The following is a 22,419-nucleotide window of genomic DNA, read 5'->3' on the forward strand; positions in this document are numbered from 1 at the left end:
ATTTAAATTGTTTTCTGTCCCATGTTTATGACTGCTGATGAAAAGGTTTTGCCAGGATAATCTTTTACTTCCTCAAAAAAACATTAAAAAAAAAAGATTTTAACTGTGAAACAGGTTCAACAGGATAATCTTTTTCCAAGTTAGGGGGATCTATTTGCAGGTGAAAAAAAGTTTGTGTTTGTTGGGATTTAGGACTAGAAATGTAATAATTTAAACAACTTGCTAACACACAATTTATGTAGCTTTTGTTCAGACTGCATGGACAAATTAAAACTCTTTCCTTGAAGAGTATTACAACAACAAACTTTTTTTTCACAGATAAAATAAATTTGAAAATTATTTTTGGCAAACTTATTTGTTGTGTTGTTTTGTGATGTTTTTACCTGTTCTTAAGTCATAAACACAGGAGAGAAAACTATTTAGATCAGACTTGGAAAATGGATCAACAGAATTTTTTCCTCACTTGCCTCTCAGGGCTTCCATACATTCATGTATACAATTATTAATAATTAAAACATTTATTATGTAAGCTTAACTGTGACACATTTACGACGTTACCTAACCTGTACTTAACTGCAGCCTTGCACTGCTTTATCTGTTTCCAGTTCAAACAGCAAACATCCATTTGATAGTTTGATTTCGAATGTAAGCAACAATAAGATTAATGACACTTCAGAAAGCAACCAGTTATTATTTTTGATGGTTATTGTTATAGCCTCATTTGCATTTTTCTATTTTCTTTTCACTCTGTATCAAACCCTGCTCCAGGCTCAGCAGCAGCAACACTGATGTCGTCTTTGGGGGAATGAAGTTTCTATAAACCTCATATGTAAATGTCTCGGATCAGTGTTGTTTATCATGAATACCAAAAAAGCATTTTCCTCAGTATAAATATGATGTGCAGGGACTTTGAGTCCTCCTTAAAACATTTAATTTGACACTGACTGTGAAAGCAGTTCATCCACTCCGTCTGCAGGGGTGGACTGGGGGGAAAAAAGTGGCCCGGGAGTTACTGTCAGACCGGCCCACTCAATACACGGCACGTTGGACCAGCCCAACCCCGTCGGCCAACCGGGGATTTCCCCGGTATCCCCTATGGCCAGCCTACCCCTGTCCGTCTGTAACACTGCCTCTATAAGTAGTTCTAAAACGAGAGACGAAAAACGCTGCAGTAATTATCATACAAACTTACTAAAAACGTACACATAAAGTTGATCTTTAATGGCACTAATGGCCCTTTTCTGTCTTTCTCCCATCTTCCAGACCCCCCACTCTCCATAACCCACTGCAGAAAAAGCATGGAAACACCGTAAGTAACCCCAACATGACTCACAACATTGCTTCACTGCACAGAGCTCTACTGCAAACCCCATAATCCAACAACACACCAGTTAGGATCATATACATCAACTTATCCCATTGATACCTAAAGGACAACTTCACATTATTGCGTCAGTGATGTCAATCCTGAATGTTCCTTGTGTTTATAGAAGAAGAAAAAATTATCCGACATGAATTCTGTCCATGTTGACCCTGAAATCCATCCAACCCACCATCATAGAGGGCGCCTCAGGTCCCTCGATAGATTCTTTTCACAGCTGACATTTTGATGTAGCATAACAGGAAGAGCACACGTGTGACTTATAACATTAACCAGGGCTCTAGTGAGACGTGCCGGCATGCACACGCTGGAGCCCTGGCACTGGCACACCTAATAAATGGAAAGTATCCATCATGATGTTGTATGAAACAAGTGAAAATGTCTGCCATGAGGAAGGTCCGTTCTGCTCTGAGGAGCGAAGCCTGAGTGAGATATATACGATCATCCTATGGTGGAAGGACACACTCCTCCACTGACTGTCTTTAAATTACTGCATACTGGATGCTGTTTTAGCAGCTCCTCACATTAATTTAATGTGAATATTTGATTCATTTCCTGATTCATTAACTAGTTAAAAAAAAAAAATGAGTCTTTTTTTTTCATTGTCAAAGTTCTTTCATTGTCTACAAATCCCATGTAAAGACAAAATTCTACAGTGAATTTGTCTACTAACAAGTACTGTATGTGTCTCAAAGTTTGATACATCTATGTCCTCTGTCCCATAGAGATCCATTGTTGTCCAAAAACACATCCCAGACAAACACTGTTGCACTGGGTGACATGTTCCTTCACACTGTAGTTTATTTTGACTCCGTCCCGCATACACCGTCCTGCTGCCCTAACTACTCAGTAGCTCACCTGGTCCATGTTTGAAAATAGTCCCCAAAAAACGCAAAAAAAAAAAAAAAAATGTACTCCTGTTTTAGTGACGTTTGTTGTTTAGTCATCCTTTTATATAGAAAGAAAGTATGTAGGATTGACGTCTTCAGGAGGAACCAGTGGGCTTGAGTCTGAGCACCACAGACAGGGTTGTGGATTTAGAATGTAATGAGAGACAGACGATGATTTTTCTTTTATCATGTAATTTGTCGACAATTAGATAATATAATGTATTATCGGCCCTTTCGGGTGCTTTCATCTGTTGGATTCGGTTAAAACAAACACAGGTCCGTTTGCTCGGTTAGTAACGTCCATTTGTGCTGGTGTGAAAGCTGTCAACGGAACCCTGGTGCGGACCAAACACCCGAACTGAGACCGACCGGAAAAGGTGGGTCCTGGTCCAATTCTAGGCACAGTGAGCGGTTCGTTTGAGGTGTGGAAGCAAACGCACCAACCGCAGGATTTTATGATAGCATAATTGTGATGTAGCATGTTTTCAAAAACTAAACTACTAATAAATCCATCTGCCATGTATATAGCCTAACCTATGTATGCAATTAATTTGCTAACCATAGTGACACGTATGAACGTCAGTTCACTGCTCTTAGTTCATGAAGTCTATTTAAAAGTGTATAACAGCGATCCCTCAGTAATAAGCTCTGAGATGTTACTGTCTCTACCTGATAGTAATAATTCATAACATGTGCTCGATTTGCAGTCTAATAACCCTAATAATGCTTATACTCAGTTATTTCTATATTAGCTCTTTGTGACACCAAAGAACACAAATACACACATCAGAAGCATTAAAGTGCTGCATAAACTTCCGACAGTACAGGAATTAGATTCCCTCACATGGGTCCTGATGATACAGGGGGACCTGTCAGTCTGTATAACTATTAATGTTTACTCCTTTTGTTTTGTTTGTAAAAAGTCAGTGTGAACAGGAACTAAAATGCAACAACTTATCATTATTTTCCTTGGTCTGGACTGAATGAACCCGACTACAGGTGTGAAAGCACCTTAAGTGTATGTTAGAATGACAAAGAAACCCTCTCAAAGCCCCCGTGTTTAGACCTTAAAAATGTCTTACTCTGGCAACTCCCAGTGGTAGTAAAAAAAAAAAGTCTGACTCCCAGCCGATCAAATTACTGGAAACAGTTAATAATTGTCTGATAGCATTACGAACAGCACCAATTTTAATCTGGATTGTCTCATTTAAAATCAGAAAAAATATGCTACAAAACCATTCAAAATGTTTTAACCTAACACTTACATATTTACTGTTTGACTGATCTGTACAGTCCAAATACGAGGTTGCTGTGCTTGTGTGGATGCTTTGCAAAGTTTTGATGTATGACAACATGCATAGACCAATGTTTCCCAACGCCAAGTCTATGAGAAGCGACAGAGCGGCACCACAGCGGTGCAGCCTTCATCAGCAGTCACACGTTGGGAGGCGCGTCTCATTCCACGGAATACGCATTCACTTGATTTCTGCCTGCTCGCCCCTCTTCTACCTTCTCGTGTTTGTGGGGAAAAATGACATTCACCTCGAGAAAACTGAGCTGTATCAGTGAAATAGTGCTCTGGTTATGAGAATGTAGGATTTTGGTCTCAATAAATATGCAGCGGCCACATCTTTACCCGTATTTCTTTCCTTAACCTAAACCTGCCTTTATCTCCCTCTAGTTGCTCCATTGCAGCCTTTCTCTCAGATCTTCTCTGTGACTTACTAAAGCCTATTTCTCTCCTTTTTTCAACCCAATTAATAATATCAAGCTGTTTCCTCTCTTTTTCTGTTGCTGTTTCAAACATGCCTCTCATTGACGCGCTTCCTCCTAACCTCCATACTCTCCTCACTTCTTACTGTCTGATCTCCCCACTTCTACAGGAGCCCACTTAGCCTCATTCCCAGCATTGAACCCTACTGGGAGGGGCTGGACGCAGGCAGGTACAGGCCCCAACCCTCCAGTCCTCAGTGAGTGTGCAAACCGCTGTCCCCCACGTTCTTGCACACAGTATACACCCCTCTTTTGCACTTTGGTTCAACCCCTCCTCAGAGACCTGGCCTGGCTGCATGCGTCTGGCCAAATGTATCCACAAGGTCGACAACAATACCGGTCTTGGTTTTTTATTGATGAAAAGATGAAGGATCTTCATCATCAGAAGATGTAAAAGATGTTTTTAAAAATCTAAGTTCAGCGCTAATTATTAGGGATATAAAAGCATGCGGGACAAGATTTAACAAGACAGGATGACAAAATCAGTTTGCTAATATTTCTTAGCTTAACACTCATCCCCATTCAGGACAGCAGGAGTAGATAATAGGACATGTAATCTTTCTGTCATTATTTCTGGACTTCTGGACACCATACCAGTTACAAAACTTCCAATGGTCATTATAATGTATGTAATTCGCTAAGAGGATCTCACATCTTAACATCTGGATTATTTAAAGGTCCCATATTGTAAAAAGTGAGATTTCATGTCATTTTTGCTCAAAAGCTATAAAGATGCTTTATCAATGTTGTGAAAGTATCAAACCTTTCAATCCAGAGAGCAATGCACACAGCGCGTTTTCAGAAATTGTTCCTTTCAACCAGTCATCAGGACTTCCGTAAGGTTGTGATGTCACAACTGAACAGTGGCCGGTAGAGGTGCTGCTAAGCTCTGTGTGGTTGATGCACACTTTGAGTCCCACAACTGCAGTGACGCTGTGAAGATGGCAACAATGCAGAAGCGCGGAAAAACACTGACCAATCAGAGCAGACTGGGCTTTTCTGTGAGGGGGGGCTTAAAGAGACAGTCGCTAAAACGGATGAATAAAGGTATATTCAGACAGACAGTATGAGAAACATCATGTGTTTTATGAACATTTAAGCATGTAAACATGTTCTAGTAGAAACCGAAAATACATATTTGAACTTTAAAATGATATGGCTCCCTCTAAAGGAATAGTTTTACATTTTGGGAAAACCCATTATTCTCTTTCGGGTTAAAGCTAAATCAGAATCGATACATCTCTCATGTCTATACGCTATAGCTGGGACCAGGGGTTGGTTGGCTTAGCTTAGCATAACGACTGGAAGCAGAAGGAAAAGAATGAGATATAACATGTTAATTTGTGTACTTTTAGCCTTTGCAGTGAGCCAGGCTAGCTGTTTCCCCCTGCTTCCTGTCTTTATGCTAAGCTAACCTAATCGTCCCCTTGCTCTTGCTTCATACAGACATCGGAGCAGCACTGATGTCTCATCAACTCTAATGCTGTCCTGCTCTGAGATCCTGTTAGTCAACTACATACAGTAAACAGGTCATTCACTGTATGGCAATGGTTCGTTGAAACATCAATGAGAGGCAGATCATGAAATGAAAGTGAAGAAAAAAGTTTTGGTAAATGACATCATGCATGTATCTGCTTTTGTCTGAAAAATATATATTAATATTGAGAGACTTTCCAGAGCAATGAAATCATTCCTGAGATGTGCGTTCAACCACAGTGCTTTGCTGTATTTGTTAAAGGAATAGTTTGACGTTATGGGAAATGCGAGTCACCAATGCAGTCTTTATGCTAAGCTAAGCTAACCAGCTGCTGGCTGTAGCCTTATGGTAACCGTACAGATATGAGAGAATCAATCTTCTAAAAACTATCCTTGTTTTCTGCATTGTTCACAGCACTCTATGCGTTGTAGCCATTCCTACAGTTTGAGCTGTGTATTCAATGAGTCCTTTCTCACTCCTTTGAATCCCCGTTTCACCTCTGAGTGACCTGGAATACTTTCTTTTTGACACTTTGGAATTGATTCACGTCACCACGATTCCTTTCTCAGCCCAGATGCCGTCACAGTCACACGTTTTTTTTATGCCTGTTAATCTACCTTGTTCCGTTACATAAATGCCAAGTGTTTGAGTTGTTAATCTGCATTTTTAGCTTCTGTGTAAACTCTGTAAAATCTTGTCTGTACTTGAAGGACCTATTGTTTTTGTACAGCATCCGTAGTGATCACTGAATCTTTATTCAGTTGCTGTGTATTGACACAGTAATTAATGTTTTTTTTGTCATGAAACAGCCAGTTTGAAGACAATCAGCTGTATTTCTTATTGTTACGTGTACATGAAGGGAAGATTTTGCTCATACAGTAAATAGCCTGCTTTTCATCATTGTGGCCACTATTCCTCTTGGTTGTAGTCCGTATTTCTTAGAGAAACAGTGACGCAATAGCATCATCAACTTAACAACATATGTTACAGTTTCTGATTATTGTAACCAATAGGAATGATGGTCAAATCAACAGACACAACAGAAAAGTAACTGTTATGATTGTGACATTGTATGAGCAGTCTTTCATGTGAACACAGAAAAGGCAGCCCATATTAAGACAAGCATAGTTGTTGTGATGTATGTGTTTATGTTACATTATATATCTATATATATATATATATATATATATGGATATAGATTATCACCATAGTTTATGACAACTAGCTATACTTTAGTATTATTTGTCTCTGTAGCTCAATAACGCAGATGTGCTTTTTCACAGAAACCATATCTGAGTAGGCACCTGGAAACACAGCTTGAGTATTTATCACGTGTAACAGTGTTTTTTCAGTAGCAGCTGCCTTATAAAGACTCTTCTTATATTATAAGCTCAAGTCTGAGTGATTCCTATGGTGGATTGGCTATACGTTTTATTTTCCACTAAATAAAGTATCTGTGGCTTAAAAAAAAAATCATTGTTTTCATTTACTCCTTCCTATAAGAAGACAAAGTCATTAACAAAAAATGTCAGACAGAACAGAGTTTCATATTGTGTACTTTAAAGTGTGGTGTGTACTGGTCATATTCTCAAATACAAATACAAGGTATATCTGTCACCGCTGAACTTGAATTCTTTGATGCCACCCAGAAATCTCGTCACAGAAAAAAAGGACAGTTGCAGCAATTGGGCTATCTCAGCTGTCTTTCATTAGAATGACCTTTGACCTGGTATTGACACAAAGCCAGTGTCACTCCTAGCTATGGTTGGTTGTATTCTCACTCATCTGCAGGTGTCTTGGATCAAAGCCTCTGCTCCCACACCTATCGGTCACACCTGCCTGCCATACCAGAGCGTTACATTGCTGTTGGTGACAACTAGTGTTGCTGATATCTAGTGCAAAGGCCAGCTCCTTTTCCTCTTTTGACATTGTCATGGATTCTTACTATTTGGCCCTGGAGTGGTCAAGAAAGCTGTAACTCCTAGTTTGACTCCAAACAGTACTGCAGTTAACATGCTAACCATCCTAACATATTCACCATGAGCATCATGTAGTGCACGTGGCACTAAAGGAGGCTTTCTTCCCAGCTCTGAAACAGCAAGGGGTAGTAGAAATGCTTACATATGTATTGAAACATGTATGCCACACTGAAATACACCTAGATTTTGTAGGGAAAAAAGTTAGGGAAACTATGTATGAAAAGGCTGCAAGTCTTAGTATGAATGTGAACACCTTAAAGGCCCTAAAACACCTTTTTCTCTGTCAGCCTCTGAGTGTTGGTGATGGGTTCCTACATGAACACACTATTTTCTGTCAAAGTCTGAACAGTGTGGTTATTTCACTCAGGGGATATGATATTTATATTTTCTCTCCGTGCTCTTCAAACTAGTTGAAATAAGGATGGGCTGCAAAAAATGTGATGTCCCATCCTTCCATACAGTTGGTGCTTTGTTTGTTCACTGTCAATCAAATGTAATCTAACCACACTTGCACAGTCCTAATGAAGCACTTTAAAAAAATCTCCATTATAATACCAAAATATTTTTTTACTTTGTGTTGCTTTTTTAGTCATGGATATTTTATATTTTAATGAAATATTTTAGATTTAAAGCTACCTATTCAGAGGCTTTAAAGCTGAAAAACAGTTATTTTTTGTTACGTCATTATTTAATTTCAAATAAAGTACACAGCCAAAACAAATGAAAGGTTGTCACTGTCCAAATACACTTCAGATAGCTAGAGTGAAAGGCACTGTGTGTGTACCAACAAACCAGTTTGTTGTTCTCATTGTCCTTTTTTTAATGGAATTGCACGAAATTTCTATAATATATGTTTGAGATTCTCACTGGCCCATTTAGTGTGTGGTTTTTCCTCATTGTGTGCACCTTCCTGACTACTTGACAAATGAAACAATGATCTTGTGTCACCAAACACTGCATCTACAGTCAGTTGAACCTCACAGTGCAAGCAAAGTATCTGTCCAGCTTAAATTACCAAGTTGGTGGCAACGGTGAGGCATAGAAGCACATGATGCCTTTTTCTGACTGTTAAATGAAAGGTTTAGATGGTGCAGAAGCAAATACACATGAATTCCCGGCTGTTAGGCAAAATTCATAACATTTAGTATCAAGAGAAAAGTTGAGACTGGTATTAAAGGAGTCATAGTTCTTCTCAAGTTCCCATTGGTCACTCCATGTTTATGTTCAAGACAGTGTAGGGTTGTTATAGCTCTATCAACTTGTGAAGATGTTGCAAACAGCACACAAATTGAAAATTGGCAGGCATGCAGGATATCTTTGTTCACTCATGACTTCAAACAGGTGTTTTGAAGTAGAAGTCATAATCTTCTCAATGGAGTGCAGCCATCATTGATGTTATTGATTAAACCTGTGCTTTTATATCTCATCTTCCTGAAGCTTTGTGCAGAGTACTGGCTTCATGAATATTTAAAGATTTACTTCTTCTGTATTGTTTTCTGTAGGTCATCGTCAGGAAAGGTGAGCCCAGAGAGCATTCGTTCAAAGGCATCCCTGTCAGAATCATCTGAAGATAGTCATGACCAGCGTGGGACTAAACCACCCCCAAGTCCGGGGAAGAGGGAGGAGTTGTCTTTATACAAGAAGACCAAAAGAGCAATAACAAGCAAGAAATACGGCATCTCCAAGCATGAAGTTGAAGCAACAACACCAATTGAACTCATCTGCCGAGGCCCAGATGGACGCTTTGTCATAGATCCTACTGACCCAGAAATGTCTGTTAAGCCCCGGCGAATTGAGGGCTTCCCCTTTGTGGAAGAATCAGACCTCTACCCTGAATTCCGGCAGTCAGACGAAGAGAATGACGATCCCAGGCCTCTGCCCCCTATTATGGCACCACTTCGGCCTCACCAGATTTCTCCGATCTCCAGTCAGGAATCCTACCTGCAACCTCCAGCCTACAGCCCTCGTTTCCACAGGCCCTTCGAAGGTATGACCATCATGGAGAGCAGTCGGCTCCAGGCCACTGGGCAGATCCGAGGTTCTCTCCACCACAGAGCTTTCTATGGCTACCTAGGCCACCCTGGGGATCATGATCCCCCACCACCTTTTTACATGCCTGATACTAGCCCTCTCAGCTCAGTCATGTCCTCCCCTCCATATCTTGCTGAAGGTCCTTTTGGTCACCCCATGATTCCTGAAGAAATGGGGGAGGGTGATTTCCCACAATATGCTGTCCCTGGTTTCCCACTTCCTCTGACACTCACCTCTTCCTCTCGTTCCCCGGAGATTTGGCAGGGACTGGATTTCACCTTTGCAAGTCTGGAGGGGCCCCAGTTTATTTTTCCGCCCCATCACCCTTTGCATCTCCGCCACGACTCACCCTATCCTCCTCCACCTCATGTTCTTCCCCTAAGTGCTTTCCAGCCCTCCTCCCTTCCAATGCCTACATACCCAGCTGTCCTGCCACTGCAGGCCCCAAAGAGCCGCTCAAGCAAGTCTCCCAGCAAGGCCAGGCCTCGTGGCTCCCCAGCCAAGCATTTTGCTATGCAAGAGGCACATTTAGGGCAGCTAAGACACACAAGCCACGGTATGGGTGTGCCGGTTTTGCCTTACACCGATCCAATGGCCCATATTGTCCCTAGCCAATTCAGTAGCTTGGACACACGATGGTTTGAAACCACCCCTCGTTTCAGTCCCAGACAGGCTCGTAGGATGGATTCTGGCATGCATCAGGTGGTTCTCCAGCCCTCCCGACTCTCACCCCTCACCCAAAGCCCCCTTAGTTCTCATGAGGGCTCCCCAGAGATTGTAGTACGTCCCAGGCCACGTCCCAGCATTGTCCAACCTCACATACCCCCAGAGATGTCTGAGATTACCCTCCTCCCTCCTTCCACAGCCAGCTTCTCAAGGAGATCTACCCCCTCCTCCTCACCTGCCCAAGGCCAGGGTAGCAGGAGAGCAAGTCCCAGCTACCGTTCCCACATGGCCTTTGCCACATCCGCAACCAGCTACCCAGCTTCCCAGTCCCCGTCACCCCCCATGGAAAGCAGCAACATATTTGGGCAGATGCCATCTCAGAGGAGGACTGAGGAGGGGATCCTTCCATCTGAGCCCTCTCCACCCCAGTTGTCAGCTTCAGGGTAGGTGCATTAGGCATGCAGAGAGGGATACCATTTGAGTCATCTGCCCCAACCCATAATGCTTTGATGTATGAAGTTGCTCTGACATTTTGGTTAGTGAAAGTGTTGTCTAATATCCATCACTTTTTAATTCATTAGTAAATGCAAGGCAAATTAGTTTAGTTTTTTTTTTTGATGCTTTTTTTCATTTGTTAACACTTTTATATGAAAAATGAAAACCTTCTGGTTGAAGGAAACCATTTAGTTGAGTTGATTCATTTGATGAGCTCTGGACGTTCAGTTTAGTTTCAGTTTGGTCAATGCTGCTTTTCATGTCAGACATCAAGTTAGAGGTATTCACCCATTAAATCTGTGAAGCATTGTCTTAAAATGATCACCTTGAAAAATACATTGCATTTTCCAGTGAAACAAAAAAGTATAAACTGTGAAACAAATTATTTGTTGAATTGACAAGAAAATGCATTTGCTTCACAGATTACATGTCAGACCTTTTGGGGCTACACTCCACCCGGATGAAAAACATGTAATTTGCTTGGCACAAGCCCCTAAAGGCCTGGGAATTTGCAGACATCACCATAGGATCCCTGTTTTTCCATCTGTATCATGCGTTACCCTGCTTTCACCTAACAGGAGGAATCCTATAATATTCATCCAATTGATTCCCCAGACAAAGCAAACACCCATTTTTATGTCTAGCTCCAAGCCTTTGAAGATGCCTTTATCATGCAGAAGGATGCTTAAAGAAGAGTTCATCTTGGCAGGCCCTGCGGCCCATCCTCGGCCTTAGTAACCTGACTCTCCCTTACCCTTCAACCTCTCAGATTTTCTCCTACCCTACTTCTCCTTACCTTTCTGTAACCCTCCTCTCCCCAACCCCTTTAATTGCCCCAAGGACACCCCCAGGTCTGACTACCAAGGAAAGGTTGTTTTGAAAAGTGTGTCACAGGGCCTGTCCGCTTCTCATGTACTGCAATGTCTCCATCATTATGAATTAGGGGCAGTATGGTGGTTCTTGATGGCTCCTGGAGTCTTACCTGCTTTGTTTTTGATTGATCTCAGCTATCTGGGCAGCGTTGTTGTGACCAGGTCCTCTACACCGCAATAGGTAAGGGTTGGATCCATGTCTGAAAGGGGGGGGTTAGCAGGTGGGACTTTTTTTGATCACCTCGTCCTTTAAAGGGGAATACAAGACGCTGAGTCTTTGTTTGATTTGTTCCTTCCTTCAGTCAACACATGTAGTTCATTTCAGTTCTTTCCTTTTTCTTAAAATGGCTATGCATTTTAAGTTCTGCAGTCTTCAGTACATTATGCATTCTGATATGCATATGCCATCAGTTAGCCAATAAATTAGATCGGTTGTATCACCAACATTATTTCATGCTTGAGTGGTTTGCTAACTGACCACGTTCACGGATAACTCTACCACAGGTCTACACATAAGTAAGGCAATAGTGCTCTTATCAGCCTCAAACCAATTTAAATATTTATTTTTCATTCATATTCATTGATTGCTTACTTTGCTATTCTGAAAATTGGTTCAGCAAATGTCACAAGGGAATGTAATACATTTCATTATAGTATTTGGTGCAAAAGCCTAAAAACACATCTGTGCAAAGCCAAACTGGACTACATTCCAATAGACTAGTTAAAAGCTTTTCTTTTCTGAGCCTTTAGTCTAGAGATAAAACCACACTTAAGTTGTCATGGGTTTGACATCAGCCACAAGTTAAATGATTGTCAATGCAAACAGAAGCCCCTGAAAATGACAAAGTTTTGAAAGTGTACTGTAAGTTGATGGTATTTTGTACGAACTTGGACCTCTACTGACTTATTGATTGATTTTCCCTAATTAGCCTCCGCCTCAGCACCCTGAGGCAGACCAATTCACTCTAATGCTATGCAATAATTGAGTAATAAGATTGGTGTTTACCTCAGTTCACCTTGAATCCATGTAAAAGAAACAACTCTTCAGCAAACATGACTGTCAAAATCCAACGTCATTGTAAAATATCATCATAGAGGAGAACTACTCCTCCTGTTCCACTTTCATCTCGGCTCAAAACGCCAAATATAAGACCTGGGTTATATGTCCCCATTTTTCCCTACGCCAAGAAAGAACAGAACGTGTTGCTAACCACTGATCTTGTGGCAATGTTTTTTGCTACCAAATGCATGGGCACGGCCCAGCAAATGGACAAAGGAATTGCACGTGTCAAGAATACAGTCAGTGCCTCCTTCCCTCTTCCTCCCATTGGCCCAGTGGTAATCCATTTCCTCTATTTGGCCAGCTTCCTCAGGAAGGAATCAATTGCTACTCGATCCTGTCCGATTTCTTATATGTTAATGCTGCTTAGGGTGCAGCTCTAGGCTAGCCTTCTTAACAAACTCCCTCACTAGTACAAGACCCATCTGATTGCCAAGGAGATTGCCAAGGATTACCACACTTCTTATCAGGATGTCTCTGGTGTTTACTATCAACTGTGAGAGAACAGTGTGCACTGCATACTGTAGGATGGACACAGGCACCTTTGGTTGAGCCATCTGATGCTCAACATGCCATTCCTCCAACTCACTATTCTAACATCCAGCAAGATGTTAATCTGACATCCAGCTGCTCCAAGTAATCATTGTCCTTCTTCTGAGTCTGAAGATGAGCCTCGTAGGGATTTGGAGGGCCAATCACATCTGTTCCTTGGCCCCTGGCCAGAGGCCAGCAAAGAATAGCCCCCAGGCCACACTGCCTCTGTGAGCAGTGCGTGTGCGTTGGGTATTCTCTTGCTTTTTTATTTCCCATGTTAACGGGTTCGAGCAGCCTCACTGCATGCATGCGCCTGTCTTCTAGAGATTTTAGATCTCACATATTTTTTTCTGCATGCTGTGCACGCTTTACAGCAAAAATAGACAGTGAAAATTATCATCAAATTATTTTGACTGTATTGGCATCATACCAGCAACATTTCTACAGTTTCAAAGTAGAAATGTAGAATATCTATATCTGTAGAACATGTCCCAGACATGAGAGAAAAAAATTGCACAGCCTTCGGAGACAATTTGGCGTTCAGTATCTTGCCCAAGTACACTTTGACACAAGGAGTAGAGGAGCGGCTCATCAGGTAGACGACCCTCTCCACCTACGAGCAACACCCCCTCACCTGTCTGTGCAGACACCACATGTGTGAGAGACACAGCAGTCCAGCAAGGCAGCCATCATGCGCTGCTCACACAGGCAGCGTGGCCCGGTGTAATGTTAGTAATAAAGGGCGCTGTACAACTAATTACTTCTTTTATTGAAAAAAAAAAAAATAACCAATAGTGAAGTCCAGAAAATGGCTACTTACATATTCATAGAACTGGAGTTACATCCAGGTAGAGTTGATTTCACATTATAAAAAGCAAATGTGCTGTTCTCAGCAGGTATGATCAACAATTTATGTTGGTGTCCTTTGTCTTTCTGTACTATATAGATTATTACAAGGTGTGGCATACTGTGTATTTATTTAAGGGTGGTCTATGTGGACGTCCACATTGACGTCCTTTATTGTTAAATGATCACGTTCTAAAGCGCTCTTAGCATTCTCCTCAAGCGTGACACATTCTGCCATTTATATATTTTTACAGATGCTTGTATTGTATGTCACTAATTGAAAATATTTTGGACCCCAATCTCCAAGAAATATTTTGTAAGATTGGCGTTATGACGTCAATTTAAGCTGTGTGTCCACTGGGATCCATCATTCACAGCTCCTTTTTTGGTGCATTAACAATGAAGCAGAAATGCTGTTGCATGTTCCTGGCAGTGATGATAGCTTAGCATGTGTAAAGTTCTCATTGTACAAGTTACGAGAAGTGAAACAAATATCCCAGCTTTTGTCAGAAATGCACCAGATTCTTAGCAGGTTTTGACTAGCAACAGAGCAATAGCAGGAGCGATGAGCAGCGCTTCCATCTCTATTTAGCCCCAGTAACTAAATGCAGATTCCTGGTGGACACATGGCCTTAATCCCCTGTATAAAGCATCTGTATAGAGCAACAATCAAACCATCTACTGTAAGTATACAATTGCACTTTTAAGTTTGGACTGCAGAACAGTTCTCACTGCCATGTGAAGCAAAGTGTCCTGCCAAAACAGCGTATGCACTTCTTTTTATCCTAAGGAACAAATATTTTGCCAAGGGCTTGCAGACGGGGACACACACACGGGGGGGCTTGAGGACCCCCTTATGTGTGAGTGAACTTCCAATGAGCTTTTGAATGTATTCCCCTTTAAAGTCGTGTTCCATGTGCAAACTGCCATGCATGCCATCGCTAAATATTGCTCCTCCGTTTGAAAAAAGAAAAGAAAAAAGAAACAATTCTATGGCTAAATTCTTGTTACATTTGTTGTCCTAGTGCTTCGCTTTTCTTTGGCTTATTTTTCATTATGTGACTGTTCCCGAGTAGTCATTTTCCCCTCCCGCCATCTCTCCCCCTGTCAGCATGGTGAAGCCCATTGTAGACAGTATCCATGTCTATGAATACATATTGATGATGCTTTGTTGCTCAGCTGTAATTCTCCCCCTCTACTAACGACCTTCGGTTTCTCTCTGCAGCCACGGTGGGAAGATGGCCTCTCTGTAATGCTAATTGTTTTCTGTGCCCTGGAGAACCGAGTGTGTGTTTGTGGCAGAGATCTGTGGGCTGCCAAGTCATATACAGTAACTACCTCCATTAATGGGAGGGAGGTCTGTGCAGTCATGATCAACTGAGAAATATACACTGAATGCCAAGGAAACATTTGTTCTGTTATTTTCAGAGAGGGATAGATTCATTTATTTTAAAATAGTGAAACAATCTGCAAACGTATTATTAATTCAAATTCTTGCTTACATTTTGTTGAAATTATTCTTTTCTTCTATTTTTTGAAGAATCTTCCTCTGAAACCAACAGCGCAAGTGTTTTTTAATATGTTGTATCTTCTCAAAATGTACTCACTGTTCGGATTTGAGGTCAATAGATGGTTTCAGGGGTCATGTAATACTTTGCTTTCCTTTAGATTGTTTGGATCAATTTGAGCAAAATATCTTAGATGTCCTTGAAGGGCAGTGAAATTTCAAGGTGCATAATTTGATTTACCATCTCGATTTATTAACCTATTTTGTGAAACACAATCATCTTTGAGCTGAACATAACTGTTAGTAAATCCAGATGACGTATAAGGTTTTGGCAATAGTAGAATTAATTGCACTGTTCTTCAAACCTTTATGAAGAAAACTTCTGTTAGTTTCAGAGAACAGCTCTTTCAGTGTCTCATATTGATCCTTTGGCAATGTGCTGCACCTCTTTGCTTAGCACAAGCCGTGCTGTTTTGAGATTGTGTGGGTTTCTGGCTCCGTTGCACTCCGTAGTGCAGAAACACCGTCCACTGACTATGTTTGGCCCGGAGTTACCCGTTCTCCCCTCTCTCTGCTCTTCATCCAGAAAACGTCGAGGTGCGCCGAGTGCCCTTTCGGGGTCTGAGAGGATTGATGCACTGAGATACCAACGTATTAAAAAGGCCAAGAAGATGATGATGAACAACAATAACTCCAAGTCCAGAAAGAAAGCAGGTGTGAACCCTGTTCCTCTCACTTTGTAACGCAGTGATCATTTTTAAACTTGCAATGTCATGATGACCACAGGTAAAAAATCTTTGGGTTTTTTTGCTTTTAGAAGATGCATTTGTGTGTGTTTTTTGTGACCTACGAAGGATTTTTCTATTGATTTTTATTTTTTATTTTGTGTTGGTCAGACAAATGAGAAGCAAAACTCTTCTATTGACTTAATTGGGTGGTCAGTACTGATTTGGCATGTGATATTGTAAAAACATTGTCATCATGAACCTCTCATCACTGGTTGACTCCAGGGAGGTGAAGAAGAGTTTGGTTGTATGGTTAGTATGTCCAGCATCAAATGTGAACTGCGGTCAATGAGCTGCGGCCTGTAAAGCCCAGCTGTGGACATGAGGCTCAACTCCGCAGAGCCCTGAATCACCGTTTCTGCTGCTGCACTTGTTTATTTAAACGGTTCTTGAGATTTGCAGAGCCATCCAAACAAAAGCACACAAGACAGGTACTGCAGTTCCCAGGGTCTGACAAAGGGAACCCATAGATGGGTTTACATTGGAGATGTTAATCACTAGTCACTTTACTAATTTCTATCCCTTCGTTCAGGTCTATTTAAAGATTTGTAGCCACTGACTATGTAGTTTGTTCTCTTTTTTTTAAAGCTAAGTGAACATATCGCTTTTCAAATGCAATACAGTGTGTACAACAGCGGGTGCTTCTCAAAGTCAAGGATGCTTGGTCGGACGGGTCCTTCCACGCCGTGTCCTTCCACGCCGTGTCCTACAGAGGCAAGGCAAGACTCCTTCCTTGTATTCGGACAGCTCATAATGGAACAGTCTAGCGTGTGTGCAGGTGTGCGTCGCTGAAAAGACTCTCTCTGCTATTACTTATCTTTTAGTGATATCAACAACATTGTCATTACATTTGCTTCTCACCAGTATACAGTATGTGTGTGACTGGCTGACTAGTGACCGCCGGCCGTTTGTAGAGCTTCTGAACTCCAAAAGCATTGGAGCAAATTTTTTGATTTGCCTTCGGTTGGAAGTTAGCAAATGGATATCTCGCCTCAAAAATTCTCTGATGTGAATTTAATAATGAAATAGCATACTGAAATTGTAACAAAAAACAAAAACAATTAGGTAAACTTGAAGTTGTTGGACCGTTTCTCTGCTGCTTTGGTGCTCTCTACCGTCTGGTATCTTCGTAAGTAGCTTTCCTTCATAATACAGGAACAAAAATGGGTTGCTTGAATGAGTTGCTCGAATGCAGGGAAGGTATAGCTAATCAGAGGCAGATTAGGGGGCGGATCTTCCAGCAATACAAACTGGGCTGGCAGTGATGATAGTTTAGCATGTGTAAAGTGAAACAAATAATCCCAGCTTTCGTCAGAAATGCACAAGATTCTTAGCAGGTTTTGACCAGCAAAAGAGCAATAGCAGGAGCCACGAGTTTCTCCCATGCTGCAGTGTCTCTATGGATACTCATTGACTAGTGTCTTCATAAACTAAGAACACATTGTGTTGGTAGAAAAAAGTCAAAGGTACAGTACTGGTATTGGTTTTCATCTCTGCTTAAAAGCAACAGTTTAGGAATTACGCTGATATGAATATAACGCTAGAGTCAGCAGGCGATTAGCTTAGCTTAGCATAAAGTCTAAAAGTGGGGGAAACTTTAACAAAATAAACCTGCCTACCAGCACCAGTAGATTTGACTAATGGACATGTTGTTGTCACATACTCTATCATGTTAGTTTAACCGTACACAAACGTGTAACATCGTTTCGTCATCGTCATGGTTTTACAGGGAGTTGGAACTTTTTCTCAACCGGGACATTGATCTTCCTGGAGCCTTTCCTTCACTAAGAGGTGGACCGGCAACCAACAGAGACTCCAGGAATTAGATGCTTGTGGATGTTGTTCTGTTTTGGACTGAGCCAGGCTAGCTGTTTTCCCCCTGCTTTCACTTCATGGTAGCAATATTCAATATTTCTTGGAGGTAGCTAACCGTGTGCTGGCTGTAAATTCTTTCTATATTTAGCATCCAAACACGGGAGATACAACACAGATTGTACAATGAACTCTCTCCATCATCTGTCTGCAGCCTTATATCATGTACTCTTTCAATTGCATTTTTAGTTGCAATAGATATTGATGTGGAATACATGATCATTTCACACAACATGGTAAAATTAGGGCAGGAAACGACGACTCCAGTCATGTCAGTGGAGTTAATATGCAGAATTGCCTGTAAATATTGGCACCATGAGTTCCGGTGACCCTGCCTGTCATCTCCCCCTCCTCCAGGTGTCACCACCTCTCAGACCCAGCAGGCCTACACCTCTCAGGTACTCCAGCCCGAAGAAGCTCTCTACCTCCACAAGAAGAAGAAGCGGCCCATCCTCCACGACCCATACACTCGCTTTTCCGCTCTGCTGTACCGCCGCCCACCCCGGGAGGACCAGAAGGCTATTCTGGCCAGCATGGACAACATAGACCTGGACCACGCAACGCTCCTCTGAAAGCCCCTTGAGGACAAGGTCACAATCATGCAATATGCCCTCATTCCAAAAGTAACACTAGCAACATACCAGATGGTAAAAACAAACATGTTTGCAATGTATTGTCTATAAACGTGGGGAGCACTAATTTCAGCATTCAGATTTAGTACATTCTATAGCTATGGGCCTTGGTCAGTTCAATCCGCACTAGCAAGCATTCTGCCATGTTCCATCTGTGATGACAGCAAATCAAGAACCCACAAAAAAAGTACAGATTAATGATTGTGTCTGAAATGCTGCTCCCAACTTACTGATAGTGACACAGCTCTGAAAAAAAGTTCTGATCATTTGTACTACTACTGATTGGGATGCCCAAATGCACAAAGATCTGTGTGTGCTAAAATCCCATAGCATTCCCTTTAAAAAAAAAAAAATGTGTTTGGGCTAGACGATAACAATCTAAACGACAGCTGCCACGATTTTCCAAAGTTTTACTCCAGTGCAAAAAGATGAATTCAAAAAGAGGCAATACGTTTTCCAAACCAACCCAAACCAGTTTTCCCTCGCCAGTGTTACCGTTTTAATTTTAAAAGGCTTCTTCAGACTTAGATCCCCCCAAAAAATATATATATCCCGGTTTCCGTTTACAGCACCTTCCACCGGATCCTCTCCGCCAGCAACGTCTCCTATCTGCCGAGAAACTCACCTCACAAACGTGGACGTTCTCACTTCCTACCAAGTATACCTCAGAGCACAGGACACGAGACCACACAACCACAGGATCAGCCAGCAGATCAAACTAGCCTTTTACCATCTTCCACTCACTTCCCTTATATTGACGTGTTAAATTTTTCTTCTCTTATATGTACTTCCTCTGGTTTTATTTAGATGTACATATGTTGAGTTAATTCAGTTTATTTAGCTTGCATGATGATAATTCTGTCACACTCTAATGCAAAATTGCTTTACTCGGCCTACTGAAGGAATTCTATTGACTTTCACTACATTTCATTTCTTACGGAATAAATGTCATTCACACAGGGGCATACCGCACATTTGCATTTCACACACTTATAACGAACCACTAATGCGGCGATTCAATTACTTTCAGTAACAGATTTATCTGGTTCCTATAGCACTCTATATAAAGTCACCTAATTGCTCCAATTAACTGCTCCGTAGCTTCTCATATATCATAACGGTTTGCACTGGAGCAAAATCTTCTCCATGTTACTTCCATGTGTGTGTCTGCTTCTTTACATCGCCAGTTCTTCTACTTTAGGTAGTGTAGAGGGTTCAGAAAGAACTATAGTTATGCCAAAAACAATTCAATTAAAAAAAATAAAAATAAACAACCATACATAGTGGAGGGTAAGATTGTGTGCCATAGTATATTATAGTATTGTCTTCATACATGTTAGAGGGCATAAAAAAAACAATGGCTTTGTTTGGCCTTAATCAAGCTACTGGTTGGTTGCCTGCTTCACTTGTGTCTATTTTTTTATTTCTATTTTCTTTTTTATTTCTATTTGTTTGTGCGTGCTTATGTAAGTACCCGCCTCTTTGTATTTTGTCTCTTTATGTGCTTGTCACTCGAAACGGAAATGCAGAGAGTGAAGTCACCTGTTAAGAACTTAGTTTGTGGCATTGAGGGTAACAAAGTCAGCCAAAATGTTTTTTGTTGTATACCACACTGGTATATGCAGTTTTGTTTACATGTTGCCCAGTTTTACTTTGAAAGATTCCAGCGATTGAGATGATTCAATTTATCTAATTGACATGGACACGTGGACGCTAAGGGGCTAATTTTATTGGATGAGTACAGGAAGTGCCATAACATCAGAAACCCAACTACACGCAGCGTGTACACCCATTGTACACGCTGCAGCTCAGTCATATTTTAGATTCAACAGAGAGCGGTGTACTGTTTTTCCGTTTTGCTCAAAAGGTGCTCAAATTCTTCAGAAGTGAATTTATAGACATTATGGTAACATATCGGGGGCTCCTGATACGGAAAGAAAGCAGTGACCATGTTCTTCCGAAGTGTGTCTGGAGTGGCATTGCTTATAGGTATGTTCAATGGATTTTTATGCATTTATTTACTTGTGTGATTTTTTATTTTTTTTATTGTCATTTTGAGCAATTCTGACCACTTCAACATAGTCTTTTATAATCAACCAAAGTCTCAGTGACTAAACTCGGTTGCTTGATTAAGATATTTCCACAATGAATGCTTTCAAAATGAGCGGTGTCACGGTTTTGAAAGAAACTGTGACCTCTCCTCTAATATTTGATATTTAAAGTGCAGGAGACGTGAAGAAGAGATGTGATGGGATCTATTTACATAAAACTATCACACATAAATAGTCCTGACTCACAACCATATCCAGCCCACAGGAATCAAGTCAATGAAGTCATCAAGCACATGCATTGGGGTTGCTTTAGTAGTTACAAAAAGCAGCAGTTTTAGTAAAGAAGCTAGTGCCTTTATGATGGAATTATGACGTCTGCAATTGTGGGAGCATCTGGTAGCTAACAGTAAAGAATGTGTCAATATGATGCACTTATTGTGGAAATAACTTTTATTCAATTACATTTAATCATCTCATCACAAGGTGCTTGAGCAGTCGTGTCAAACACTTCTTGCGGCCTAAAGGTGCTAAGCAAGCCGTGTATGTGTAACGCCGTACCAATGAGTATATGTTTAAATGATTACAAACGCCACTGGAATGGGCGGTTAGAAGGCACTTGTTGGAGAAATGTAGTTGGATTCAAAATCACACTGAAAGAGAAACGAGAACCTCTTCCTCCATAAAACCCTTTATTTATGGCATAAGAACCGTGATATTGCATAATGTTGTAACAAATATGTAACTGTATCTTGTTGCTTTTGAATATCATTGGTTTTATGCCATTTATAGAGCAATGTTTGTCAGATATGAGGAGAGTGCCATTGTTTCCTTTCAAAGGGACATGTTGGATCATTGACTGTTCCACTGAAGACCTCTTGATGTTTGTGTTGCTGTGGGTCCTCTTAGCACAGTTGTGAATGAATGAAATCTCCCTGTTTGTTTTCGTTGAAAGACCTTGGACATTCTAGTGGGGACAGAGGACGTTACATGTAACATTGTGTATGAAAAGACAAGGTAACACATGGCAATCAATTAACAATGAATAATAATAATTACTATATTTACATTGCTCAGAAGTTAGCAAGTTATTGGTGACTTTCCCCAATACTAGTAGAACATTGCTGAAACACAATCTCAAAGCAGTCTCTCTTTTCTACCAATGATAGGTTTTTAGAATGGAATCAATATTAGATAAGTGCTGAAAAGTCCTCAACTTCCTTTAAAAGAGTTTAAATCAATAATTTATAACAAAAATAACTGTATTAACAATAAGGTCAGCTTGTATTTTACATACTGTACTGTACCAACATATTGTCCCAATCTACATACCAATATTTTTTTTCTGTTGAGGAATTAACTTATATTGCATATATTGTATCTGCAAAATCCTAACTGGTGCACTCTGGCAACATAACACTGAAGGGACTGATCCATGTTGTAATCACCCCACATTCAAAAGAAATTAAAACACTGACAGATGTGGGGAAAAAGACCAAAATATATATAAGATTAATTATTGAAAAGTGTAAAAAAGTGTAGTCTATATATTGTAAAATGTAAAGAAAAAA

The 22,419-nt window shown here is 40.9% G+C and overlaps 1 protein-coding gene across 3 annotated transcripts in view; it reads left to right on the top strand.

Moving 5' to 3' along the window:
* LOC137880083 (protein turtle homolog B-like) overlaps positions 1 to 22,419 on the top strand; it is a 147,682-nt gene that overhangs the window by 124,299 nt on the left and 964 nt on the right. For 2 of the 3 annotated variants that reach the window (XM_068721181.1, XM_068721182.1), the window contains exons 17-20: positions 1,264 to 1,309; positions 9,003 to 10,640; positions 16,098 to 16,225; positions 18,526 to 22,419. The exon at positions 18,526 to 22,419 is cut by the window's right edge and continues 964 nt beyond it. In XM_068721181.1, the coding sequence (XP_068577282.1) occupies positions 1,264 to 1,309; positions 9,003 to 10,640; positions 16,098 to 16,225; positions 18,526 to 18,740 (2,027 nt within the window). In that variant the 3' untranslated portion in view covers positions 18,741 to 22,419. Of the gene's footprint in view, positions 1 to 1,263; positions 1,310 to 9,002; positions 10,641 to 11,699; positions 11,746 to 16,097; positions 16,226 to 18,525 lie in introns of those variants that run through there. The other variant, XM_068721183.1, reaches the window with a different exon arrangement.

This window comes from Cebidichthys violaceus, unplaced genomic scaffold (genome assembly GCF_023349555.1).
Source record: "Cebidichthys violaceus isolate CVI_PGR_0920_01 unplaced genomic scaffold, fCebVio1.0.p SCAF_27, whole genome shotgun sequence".
NCBI lineage: Eukaryota > Metazoa > Chordata > Actinopteri > Perciformes > Stichaeidae > Cebidichthys > Cebidichthys violaceus.